General features: G+C 37.2%; 1 protein-coding gene across 2 annotated transcripts in view; it reads left to right on the top strand.

Annotated features, from left to right (window-relative positions):
• The window catches only part of disc1 (DISC1 scaffold protein), a 56,202-nt gene that overhangs the window by 32,439 nt on the left and 10,777 nt on the right, over positions 1 to 12,986 (top strand). Inside the window, exons 11-13 of one of the 2 annotated variants that reach the window (XR_004337872.1) lie at positions 8,910 to 9,153; positions 10,126 to 10,165; positions 11,187 to 11,231. Coding sequence is in view for 1 of the 2 variants with exons in the window: in XM_032553635.1 (XP_032409526.1) it covers positions 8,910 to 9,153; positions 11,187 to 11,231 (289 nt within the window). In the remaining variant the exon portion in view is untranslated. The remainder of the gene's footprint in view (positions 1 to 8,909; positions 9,154 to 10,125; positions 10,166 to 11,186; positions 11,232 to 12,986) is intronic. The other variant, XM_032553635.1, reaches the window with a different exon arrangement.

The following is a 12,986-nucleotide window of genomic DNA, read 5'->3' as shown; positions in this document are numbered from 1 at the left end:
CCACTTTACGTTTTGCACCAAACTAAAACTGCTTCGGCTGTTGCAGAACAATTTGTACCAAATTGATAGAAAAGTACCTGAGTTAATTTCCAAACAGGGCCATACTGGAACCAATTTTTAATCAAATATCCTGTTTTTCTTCTTGGCATTTTGTGGCTTCCTGTGTGCATCCTTTAGCAGACAGAGTCACCTCTGGAGGAGTTTGTGCCAGACAGAAATGAGTCACTGTCAACATAGCTTGTTGAGTTCCTACCCTTATTTTGCATTAAAAGTACAAATAATATTATTAACGCTCAATCTTAAACCCTCTAAAACACGGCCCAAAATAAAAACTAATTTTTAGATCTCGAATCTTTTTAAGAGCCAGTTATGTGAGTATGTGTTGATAAAACCCATTTAAAAAAACTGTTAAAATATCAATAACTAGCTTCGATAAATACTTCTTAGAATTAAATAATATTGAACATATTTTCAAGCTGCAGGACTCCGTTATTGTTTTTTTTTTTTTTTTTTTTGTGGAGCCACTAGAAATATTGGCAAAGAATTTTTAAATAGTGTTGCAAATTTTTTGCTCAGGTCCCTCTTGAAAATGAGATCTAGATCTCAACGGGGTTTACCTGATTAGATAAAGGAATATTAATATGAAATATTTGTGCTTACGTACGACAGTAAATGTGACTTTTTGTTACTCGCTGTGTCGATTACAACTTGACATCAAGTAAGACTGAGGAAATGGTGTAAATAGTGCCACCTGCAGGTGGGAGTTACCACCAAATGTTTCTCACCAGTTTCTGGAAACATTTTTCAATAAACTCCCAATGATGCATTAGTGTGAAAAACTGCAGGGGTCTGTAAATTTCCACGATCGCAAAATTGTGAAAAACTGGATTGACGTAATTTGGTGTCTGGAGTTTAGAGGGCCACATAAAAAGCTGTAGCGTGCCGGATTTGGCCCTCAGGCCTTGAATTTGACACATGTGGTCTAAAGTGTTTGAGCTTAGGTTTTCTTTTATTAACCCTTTAAACATCCCATTTCTATCCGATGTGTTGAAGTATTCATCTTTTTTACATCTTACTTTGATCAGTCGACTGTTTGGCTTAACCAACCTGCAAACCTTGCATCTAATCTCAGCAGATTTTATTGAAAGATTGAAAAATGTAAAACAAAATTGACTTTCTTGATGTTAATACACAGATTCAGTAATTAATGCCAGTAATCAAATAACTGTGTAAGGATCTATTCTGACCAATTTAAACCAAAATGTATTATACAAACTAACTGAAACTAATTCAGAAAACATTTTTAATAGAAATAATTTAAAACTGCAATTAAGTTGTGAGTTCAAAGCGATTAAAACAGCCTCTCGTTACCTGATTAAAGTCTTGCTCTGTCTCACTTTCTCATAGCCTGTTCAGATTTCAGATGTGTCAGAAAATACAATTAAAATAAAAATAGTTCCTGACAGCTTTTCTGATTCTCTTTACTTTGATTAAACACCTCACTGATATTTAAAACAATGAATTCGGAGTCTTAACTAACAACCTTTACAAAATGACAAAAACACAAAATCCTACCAAGTATTCTTGGCAAATGTGAAGTGCAAATAAATTAGTACTTGAATTAAGACAAAATTAATTTACAAGTAACTTTCCAGCAAGATATAGCAGCTTGTTTTAAATAAATAATTCCTTGATATTACTAGTTTCACTGGTAGATTATTTCTAATTATAACAAGACATTTTATAAGAGTTTTATTTACTTAAAACAAGCTCCTATATCATGCTGAAAAGTTGCTTGGAAATTAGTTTTGCTTCATTTCCAGAGTACTAAGATACTTGAACTAGAAACACTTGGTAATATTTTGTGTTTTCGCAATAAACAAACGAGTGTTGCTGTCGCTTTGACCTGATATGTGAATCCACTGATGGTGAATGGACCAAATTTATATTTTTAAGTCGCAGCAACGAATTAAAGGGCTCAGTAATTGTCCTTCATCACACTCACAAATGAGTTCAGTTTCTCAAAATGATTGAACTAGAGTAGAAGTCTTGCTCTCTCTTGCAGCCTGATTGAATCTGATCAGAAATGTTTAAGTTTTCAAAAGGCTCTGGTATGCAGAAACACATATTATTCTTGGTAAAATACACCACATACAGATGCAAAGATCACCTATCAGTCACTGTAAATATTCTAGACAGTGGTGAAGAGGTAGATTAGTGTCTAGTCTCTATGGCGACGGAGTCCTCTGAAAAAATAAAAACTATTATCTCCTCCATACCAAAGACTAGAGAAGAATAATAGAGTTGTGCAGAAGCTGCTAAGTGTGTCACCAGACAAAAATTAATTTAATTCAAATTAGCTTCACCTCGGAGTTGTTTAAAGCATTATGTAGATGCTTCATTAGTAAGTGCTTCTTGTGTTTGTCCCACTTTTTCACACTCCTTCCTCTGCAGAGACTTGGCTGCTATTTATCATGTATGATAGATGCAAACCAGCTGGGTGTGGAAGTCATTAAAATGCTTGGGCATGTTCTCCTCGCAGAGGTTGCAGACATGCAGTTTGCAAGTAAGCAAAAAAAAAAAAAAAAAAAAAAGGAAAAATGAGCAAAATCACAACATAGATTTAGGAAACCTTGAATGGACGTGTTCTTACCGAACATAGTGAGTCTTATCCACTTGTTAGTGCCTTGGAAAGATTTTTGTTTTGAAACATCTCAATGATATCAAAAAAATATATTTAAAAATTGTTTATAATTTCAGCATTTTTCAAACCTAAAATCATTCTTTCACTAAATTTCTGACCATTACTGCCCTCTCCTACTCTCTTTAACCCTTTAAGACCCAAGTTTCAAATCTCCGCCTGGATATTTTTCTCTTATTTTAACTGTACGCAGTTCTTTAAATGTCCTGTGAGTAAATATATATTTACCCACTTATCCATAACAACTATAACTTTCAATATCTAGCAAGTTATTTTCACAATTTACCATCTATTAAAAGAGCACCCCTCAGATTAATTTCACTTCCTGCTGTAGGGGGTAATCTCACCCAATACAGCAGGGGTGAAATTACAATAATAACCTGATATTGGCTGGAAAGTGCTTGAAGACCAATAAAGATCCTATTTTCTTTGGATTTTGGTACAAAATCTGTTAATATTTGAAAGACTTCACTATGCCATGCATTCAGTCGATGTTCCCAAAGCCTTGTATAAGAGGGAGAGAGAGAGGCCCTCAGCATCACACATCCTTCACTGTACTTCACATTACTTAGGCGGTGCTTTATTTCTTGCCCTTTCCACCTGGTTTTCTGGAAAACAACATGATCCTCTCTGTGGCTTATGGCATAATAAATAAATGTCCTAGTCCAACTTTGTCACCAGTAGATAAACAATCTACTTCTAACTTCAAAAAGAAAACACGAATAAAAAAATCTTTGGTTACATTTATGTTCAGGTAATTTTTGGGAGTACCTGTATTCTTAAACGATTCTGGTTAATAGTTGGATGTTACGAAAACTTTCAGTGTAACAATATATTGACAGAAAAAGAGATAAATATAAGTTTCAGGTCTTTTTGCACATCATCCCATTGTAATGTTAATAAACGTGGTCGCCGTTGCTCTTTTCCCATCTGTCACTCCTACCTTTTTAGACCCTCTCTTTGATTTCACAGTGTTATCGACACCTTTTTCACAGCTGGTTGTGTTGGAAATTAGAACGCTAAGATGAAACATTAACATCCATTTCTAAAGTGTGAATACCGACTGCAGTTTGTTAGATTTTCCTTTTGTAATTCTCTTCTCAGTGGGAATTGTGTTTGCTTTACATTATTTTCCACCCAAAACCCAAAAGCTGAGCACAAACTTTGTGCGATTCTTTAATGCACCTTTTTTCACGCTCCAACCAAACCTGCTTGCACAAGCAGGACAAAACCAGAGCCTCTTTGCTCAGCAGTTAGCCCTCGGTATATTTATAGCGCTCCCTCGGCGGCTCTCTGAGCTCAGACGTAACGTCCTCAAGGAGAAAGAGCAGTCCTGTCAGTCTGCGGTCCCTCAGGACAGCTGGGTGTTTCTCCTTCCCCTGACTGGGCCGTCAGCGGCGCAGCACGCCCACACCCTGCCACTGTCAGATGGAAGACCGAGCGGCTGCCACCAATTAACCCCCTGAGTGGGAAGTTCATAGTGACGGGCACCGGGACGCCATCACAACAAGGAGGCTTAGGCACTGATGGGTTTATGTGAGCTTTGATGCCGGCTCTCCACAGCGAGTCTCGGAGAAGATTTTCTGGCATATTTATATTTCCCAGAAACCCATGAACCTCCAGTTGATAATGATTTAGGAAAATGCGCGTAAGCGAGCATGCGTGTGCCTCTCATCTTCAAAAGAAACAAAGGAGTAGAAAAAAATGGCTCACTGGGTGCATCCCCACTATTAGAAGAACTCAGAAACACGAGTGTTGAGTAGAAAATTGGCGAGGGCAGGGAGGTGGGGACGAACAATCTCTCTATTGTCTCTTTGCCAAATGAAGGTTAGAAAACAGCTGAGAGGCGTGCGTTGGCAGGGAACAGAGGTTGGCAGCCTTTTCAGGCGGGAGATGGGCTGCAAAACAAGTGGCATTCAATTTTGGGCGCTGAGACTCTCATCGCTGAGTAAAGAGATTAAACAATATCATCGGAGTGCGTTTTGTGTTTTAGTTTGTTGACAGACGAAAGAGAAAAAAAGAGTTTTACACTCTAGGTAAAAAGACAATACTTTGGATGATTTTTTTCTTTTTTTTGTACATGTGGCTCATCATTTTAAACTCTTCAAAAGATCCTTCTTCCTTTAGGATGGTGAAAATGTCAGTTTGAGTTTAGTTTCTGATTCATTCCTGAGATTAAACTTATTCCTGACATGTAATCCCCTGAGGAAATCTTTGCTGAAAAGACAGAGACATAACATTATGTTACATCAAAACCAGGAAGTTTGTGGTGTTTCAGTAAGAATCAACTTTATTGCTGGGTTGCAGATGAAGTAGTACCGACGTCACACAATGCAGATGAATCGTGCTTGAAGAATGGTGAGGATGGAAGCGTTATTTTCTCCATAACCCAGGTTATGGAGAAAAATTATGATTTAATGAAGACAGTACGCAAATATCCAAAAGTCCAGGCAGCACAGAATGAGCGGAAGGCTAAGGCTCAAAACTGGTAACAATCAAATAACAGACAGGCGACTTGACGGTAGACACACCAAGACATGACAAAATGACTAGAGAAGACATTGACCCAACAAGGAACACAGGTGGGTTTAAATACACAGGGAGACAATCAGGGGAAACAAGGAACAGGTGTAACTAATCAAGGGGTAGACGGGACAACAATTAGAGCACAGAGACCTAAATACACACACAGAAAAACTCAAATCCTCACAGACAATATTGAGCATAACCTAAATATACGCATATTTCTTTGAGATACCTCGTCTGCCAGCCCATTTAGCGCATCATCGTACTCACTACGACCCATTTTGTTGTTTTGAACCGGAGTAATTCACTTCCGGACCCCCATCTGAATTCCACACGTCATCCGGGTCCCGTGTCTGAAACCCAGCAATTGGTCAGGAATGTGTGCACCAATTTGGATACTTATATTTATGATAGCCAAAGTCAGTCAAGTTGTAAGCTTTATCTAAAAGGAACGTTTTTGTTAAATATCTATAAATAAAAGTAATTTATTGAAATGTTATTTGACATGCTAATTTTTCTCCTCAAGCTAGCAACGCAGGGCCCACTAAAATCAGGAGATAAGAGGCAGCATTATGCGAAACAAATGTAATAATTATTGAGAATAGAGAATAAAAGTGAGAAAAACATTAGAAAAGTTTGTTTCTTTACATATTTTTTTAGCATTGTCTTCTGGCCCCAAGCCATTAGCTTTATAACAAACAAATCTACCGCTTAGTTTTTGAATGCTAACAGATTAATATGTTTTGTTTGGTTAAATAAATTGTTTTGTTTTTAAACTTTTGGCCCACAGTTCATTGTAATCTAAAACTGAAGTTCATTTAGCACTTTTAGAAACTCTAGTAGCCACAAATAAACTTGGTTTGGGACTTCTGGGCTTGAAATTGTTTTCTTAAAGCAGAAATTGATTTGGACCAGAAACGGTAAATATGTCCATAAATATTCAATGTTTGAACAAAAGGCTGAGTCAAATACATTGTTGTACATGTTCAGCGTCTCGGTACATTTTTTTTTTTGGTGTGATATGTTAAAGCTAGAATGTGTTTCTATGAAGATCAATGGATATAAGTCGTAAAATGTCACCTGCTGGGACTGAAGCCAGCTGGTAATAATTTGTTATCTAAAGGTCACTAAAAGAGGAAGGTGAATACATAAAAGTACTGAAAAGGTCAGGAAGAGACTTCCCATCTGAAACTGTAGAGACGCTGTTTGATTTGAAGCAAAATTGAAAAAGTATAGAAGATTTTCATACTACACTAAACAAAAAGATGCCAAACAAGGATAAGAATTACATTTTAAACCACTCATAGCCACCAGTGAAGCATTAAATGGACTGAAAATAATTAGTTTTGCATCTCCAGGTGAGTTTTTTTTACAGGTCAGAGCGAGATATCGTAACACTCAGAGAGCAAAAATCTTCCTGTTCTCTTTCATGCTCAGAAAGATGAAGACATCCACGCTCCTTTTTCCCTCCATGCCGCCTCTCTTTGAAGCTAAAGGGCAACCTGTCAGGAGCACATTCGCTCTCGTTACGTTTCTGTCAGCGTCTCCCAAACCCAAATGACTCCCTCTCCTCCTGTCACTCTTCTGTCAGTGCTTTAATGTGGAGATGCTGTTAAAGATGTCCTTTACCGCGCTTCTGTTCTCAGATGGTGTGACCGAATTTAACACAGTCATTTTAGCTTCTCATTATTATTTAATGGTCTTATTAGAGTTGCTTCTTATCAACGTTCTGTAGATTGCCACATAAATCCACATCTCCTCATTTATGCTTTAAATTTATTAAGGGGGCGGTTTTATGTAAAATCAACATGATGTTATAATGTTATCAAAAACATACATGGAGTGTTGCTTTGATTCTTTCATTCATGTTTGAGAAAAACTTTAACCTCCTAAGACAACCATATGTGCAAATCTCCACCACTCAGCTCCTTCAGACTAGCCAGCAGCAATTAGCAAACACTTGGTGGAACGTCACGCGTTCTGAACTCAATATATGAGCTACTTCTCAGTTCAACGATGGTAAAACATTAAAGGGCTAATAGAGGAGCGATGTTAGTTTCAGAAAGAGCAGGAGTTTTTAAAGAGACAGATGCCCAATTTCAAGGTGTTAAATTAAAAAGCCAAATTTCTTTGAAGTCATATTTGAGAAATATTGCATTTTTTAACAAACGCAAGGCATCATAGTTATTTGATTGTGCTCTAAAATGAAGGAATGTCCCACAGCTACATGTCAAACAAGAGGTTTATGTAGCCAACCCACGACTGTAGCTTTTATATCAATATCATACAGTAAACTGTTGTGTCTGTTTCTGTAAATTTCACTGTAATTTGTAAAAACATAATGCTGTGCAGTACTAAATAACTTCTTCCAGTGTAAAAATACAAAGAAATAAAGTGTGAAATGTTTAACTCATGGCTTGTTTGAACACTAGGTGGTGCTCTTTAGGAAATTAGCACTACTCATTAAGTGTCTATCTGTTACTGCCTGGGGGATTTCTTTTATGGTGTTTAATTTAAATCCAAATGAAAGAGAGAAAATCAAGACATAAAGTGTGTATGGCGATTTCCCAACTAGGGTCAAACCTGAAGGTTGATTTTATGGACATAAAATAAAAATACGACTTGCCATAAACTTGCTATTATACGGTTATTGGGCATTTATCCACGTCTCACTGTCCACCAGAAACCTACACACACTCTGCTGATTGAACACACACAGTTGGAAAATCCTTTTATCTATTTTTATTACTTTGGTGTGAAGAGTAGATAGTGTCTTAATATACTCATGCTATGTCAAGGTGCTTGACAAAAAAAAAAGAAAAATTAAATACTTAATTACAGTACCGTGATTATTTGGTACAAATACATGCAAACCAATATGAACATAAAAATTTATCACAATATTTTACAGTACTATTAGGATAACGATAAGAATGACGATAAGAACTATTTCTGTCTTCTGTTTTAGATAACTGCACGGCTGTTATTGTGTCGCAGCAATTATAACCCCACAAACACAAACACTGCTCTTAAAAACATTCCTATTTTTAAAAAAGTAGTAACTGTATTTTCAAATTTATTTGTATTTTTGATGTTTTCATTGAACAAACAGTGCAGAAAATAGTAACACTAGTATTATTGACAATAAGGATTAATAGCGTAATTTCCTTAATTTTGGGAGATCGGTGATTGGCCGATTTTTATATATGAAGCCAATCTTATCCACCAATCTTATCTAGCTTGGCAAAGGTCTAAGAATCAACCACTGTTTTACTCTCCAGTGAAAAACGTTCGACTGTCAGACCACCCCACCAAGTTATGTCTGCATGTTTACAATTAACAATAGTGACTCCATTGTTGCCAACTCAACAACTTTCTTGCTATATTGAGCAGCATTTCAGTCAAAAAAAATTGGTATCGGTCGAAATCGGAATCGGCAGATTAAGCTTTTTAAAAGATCGGTAATCATCGATCAGTCAGAAAACTGCAATCGGTGCACCCCTAGTTTTATTATCTTCCAACAAATGGTAAAACTATGGGCAGTTTTTTGGTTTTTTAAACATCCTTAGTTGGGATTTATTTTAACGACAATAAATCAAAAGTCTTATAATGAAAAGAAATGTATCACGATAAATGTCTGAAAACATTTTGTTCTTTTCTCTCTCTCTCTTTCTCTCTCCAGCTGTGGCTGTCCCGGTTTGGAGCAGATCTGGGAAGCCGACCTGGAAGCGTGTCACCTGTTCCTTCGAGGCCTGCAGCTGCGAACCTCCAGCTGCGGCGGCCCAGACGTGGACGACGCCCCCGATCCAGCGGTTTATACCTCCAACCAGCCCTGCACCAAAGAAGAAGAAGACTGCGCCATGCTGACTGCGTTAGGAGGCCGCTGGTGTCCTGAGGCCAACTTGCAGAACTCAGAGTTCACAAAGGTAACAGTGAATGTATTCTTACCAACACAACATGCATTATTCATGTACATTCATGCTGCAGTGCATAAGAGATATGAAGTTTCTTGAATGTATAAGATCCCCCCTCTCTGGCTTTAAGGCAGGATAGTAACATAACCTATGCTTGCCACCAAGAGGTTAAACTGAAGCACATGTTTTTAGACTCAGCTGCATTTTTTTACATGTAATGTGGTGTGAAGCGTGGCCTCAAATACAGCATGCCTGCTTTGTCAGCCATCCCACTTGACTGGAGAGGACGTTTTCAGTTCACACCGCTGTGAGAGCCTAAAAATCTGCCGACCGCAGAGAGTCGAACAGCAGCCTATTAGCCCGTTAGCTCGGAGGTATTTCTGAGGGACGTGGCCATTTGGAGACGCCATCAAAGAACTTCATCCAATACACCGCTGAATTTCAGAGTTGGTTTCTACATGTTTACATGTGTTTAGTGTAAAGCAGGCGTGTGTGTGAGGTTTATTTTAACCCGAGTGAGAGGAGAGGTCCCGCTGCCTCAGGGTCGAATCGGACTCGCTCTCTCCTGTTCTCGCCCTTCCCTCCGCCCACACGGCCTGGTAGATTCATCTGAGGCAGGAACAAAGCCAGCAGTGGAAGAAATAACTCCGACATGTTTTAATCCTTGGCTGTTATGGATTGTGATTTAAACAACGGTTTTTCTATAATTTTGCTCATTCAGATATGTAATTTCACTGATGCATTGCAAAAAGTTTAAATTTCATAATCTTTCTCTGAGAGCTTAATAATCCCTTGCATGTATTAAAACTCATTTATTTTCTTGCACTCTTTAAACCTTTTTAACTTTTCTTAAACCTGCTATTTGCCTCCATTGCGGTACCTTCTGCGTTGATGTTTACCACTCCCGTCTCCTGCATTTTACAAACTGCATGCAGTCATTTTCTCTGCCTGCTTTGTCTTTCTGTCTTTCTTTTCTTTCAAAAGCCCCCAGGCCCATCCTAACGTCTCTCCAACAGCTAAAAAGGTGAGACAGAAAACCATTTCTCTCTTTTTGTGTCAAGGATACTCAGTTTTCCTCTTTCTCTGCAAAAGAAACCTGAAAAAAAAGAAAAAATTATTTTGTGGCTCATGTTTATGGTAAAGATGTTCACAAAGTCATCAAATAAATTCAGATTTTATGGCAGAAGCAGGTAATTTTAGACTTAAATGTGGATTTTTTTCAGAGAGGGAGAAAAAAATCCTTATTGTTTAGAACCAAATTGCAAGTGTCAAGTACTTTGGTTCCCTGCTATTAATTTTAAATAGGACAGCACTTAGTCTAATGTAATATTCCACAAGGTTGGAATATAAAGAGAGAGAGGAATCCTTCACCATTTCTCTTGGCTAAAGATTGCTTTTTAATAGAGATATTTTGCAAATGAGCCGAATGAATCATGTTTTTTAAATTAAAAAACTCCTAGTGATAGTTTGTGCTTTGCAGTGCGACATAGCTATTTCTTTTGCAAAAATATTTACTTCTTCCACTATTAAAATTTTCCTGTACATTTTCTTAACCGGGTTGCAGTTTTGCCTTCTAGCTGCAATCATAGTTTGCTTCCCTGCAGTGTTGGAAATAATCATTTTGTGAAAGAACTCTTACTGCTGGTCTGCTGTGTTTACCTGAAAGGAACAAACGTCTAAGGCCTCCGTTTTTAATTAAAACCGCTGATTATTATTTGTTGCCTCTCTTATGAACTTTCCCTTAAGCCACAAACAATACGCCGGCCTGCAAGAGGAACGGTAATTACTTCCCTCCTTAGTGAGGAACGCGTGATTACATATCTTGAATACAAACAATAAAAACCTGCAGCAAAGATAAGACAAATATTCGTTTTCCTATTTTTTTCATTATTATGCTTGAATTGGGGATAAATAATCACGACCTCTTCACAACATGATGATGCTGCACACATGGAGCCCTCAACCGGCATAATTGGAGTTTTAATAATTCATAAGCAGGTTTACGACCGAATGACCTCAACAAACGTTTCCCTCTTTTGTTGCAGAAGCTGGAGGAGTTTTTGTTCTGCATGGAGGAAAACCACCCAGAGGTTGGTATCCTGAACGCTCTCGCTAGATGTCATCGCTGTAATTGAAGTGTGTTGACCTTGGTTGATGCAAAAGAATCTCATAGTTGACTTCAACTTAAACATGACCCCTGACAACATTCTCATCGTCAGATCAATATTTTCTACACGAGAAGCCTTGGCTGCGTTCCCAGACTGTCTTTGGTTTTTATTCATCTGGACGAAGACAGGCGTCTCTTTGCTGAGCTTGTTTCTTTTCAGCACTTTTAAACATTTGTATTGTTTCTTTTAATTATAAACACAAATTTATTCATAACAAATGTCAACCTGTACAAGGTTACTATGTACGGCTAGCTTAAATGTGCAATTTCAGTTACAACAGCAGGAAAATTGCCTCCAAAAATACAGTATCCTATGTTTACCCCAGAAAACTTGTCAAGTCTGGTGAGTTAAAAAATGTTTAAAGTTGACAGGAAATTTGAAAATATTACTAGATAGTAAATCATTTTAGGAAGACTGGAAGATTAATACCTAAACACCAACTATAAAGTCTTAAAAAAGGCAATAATTGAAAACATAAACTAAGATAAATTAACATTCTAAGCCTGGTTGGGGGCACAAGTAAAGCCTGGTGACCCGCCAGGCTTATAATGCAGTGAGGGAAACCCTGGTATCTGTCAAAAGTAGTTTGCTTTAATTTAAGTTTTTTCCACTTTTATTGGGATATTGTGACTTTATGTGACCAAAGCAGTGAATAACTGCAGTGAATATCTGTGTGTTTTTCAAAATATATTTAGAAATAAGTTTTAGAGTACATAATGCATTCGTTGCCTCTGAGCCAAGTAAAGTCAGAACCACATTTATGTCACAATTACAGCCGTAAATCTTTTGGGATATGTCTGAACCGACTTTGCATATTTAGATATCTGATCAATCAAACAAGCTCAAGTATAATCAAATTGGTAATCCGAGACTATAATCTTGGGCAAAATTTCTATATTTAGACCTAGATCCCAGTATTATCCAGATATACTGGGATCAAACCCATTTCATTGTAGTTCTGGCTCTGTGTTTGGGGTCATTGTTCTGCTGAAAGGTGAACTTCTACTCCAGTTTCAAATCTTTTCCAAATGTTTCCTGATTGTCCTTCGTTTACCTCTGTTCATTTTCAGGTACGTAGAGTTTATGACTCTGCCTGACGAAAAACATTTAAACAGCTGGTTTTCATGGTGTGTTCAGGGTGACGTTGAATAATGGGCACAATTGATTTAATATTTAGAACAATTTGATATTATAAAATAACTTTACTTTAAAGCACGGGTGTCAAACTCATCTTCATTTTGGGCCATATCGAAAATCTGAATGTTCTTATAGGACCGGTTGTGCCAGAATATGTGATAAATCCAATTAAACTGTTAAAGTATCAATGAATAGCTCTTCCTCCAGGATTTTGTGAGTCTTTTAGTGGTTTTTGCAATCAAAATTACAGATTTTGTGGTGCCAAGTTAGAAATGTTTGTAAGGAATTTGCACTAATGTGACTTTTTATCACTCGCCTTATCAAATACAGACATCAAGTAAGGCTGAGGCAGCAGTCAATTAAAATTTTGACCAATTTTGAGAAACTTTGCAGTAAAATCAGTAAAACCTGTTAAAAAAAAAAAAAAGAAAACATCCAGTCATTTTTTTAAAATAGTTTTTTGTCTGGAAAATTAGCCATTTCAAAAACCTTACAGAATGTAATGTGACAAATCAGCAGGCGCTGCATCGTTACCTAGCA

Source organism: Xiphophorus hellerii, chromosome 22, assembly GCF_003331165.1.
Source record: "Xiphophorus hellerii strain 12219 chromosome 22, Xiphophorus_hellerii-4.1, whole genome shotgun sequence".
Taxonomy (NCBI): Eukaryota; Metazoa; Chordata; class Actinopteri; order Cyprinodontiformes; family Poeciliidae; genus Xiphophorus; species Xiphophorus hellerii.
Note: the sequence above shows the minus strand (reverse complement) of the source record. Positions and strands in the feature narration are given on the sequence as shown.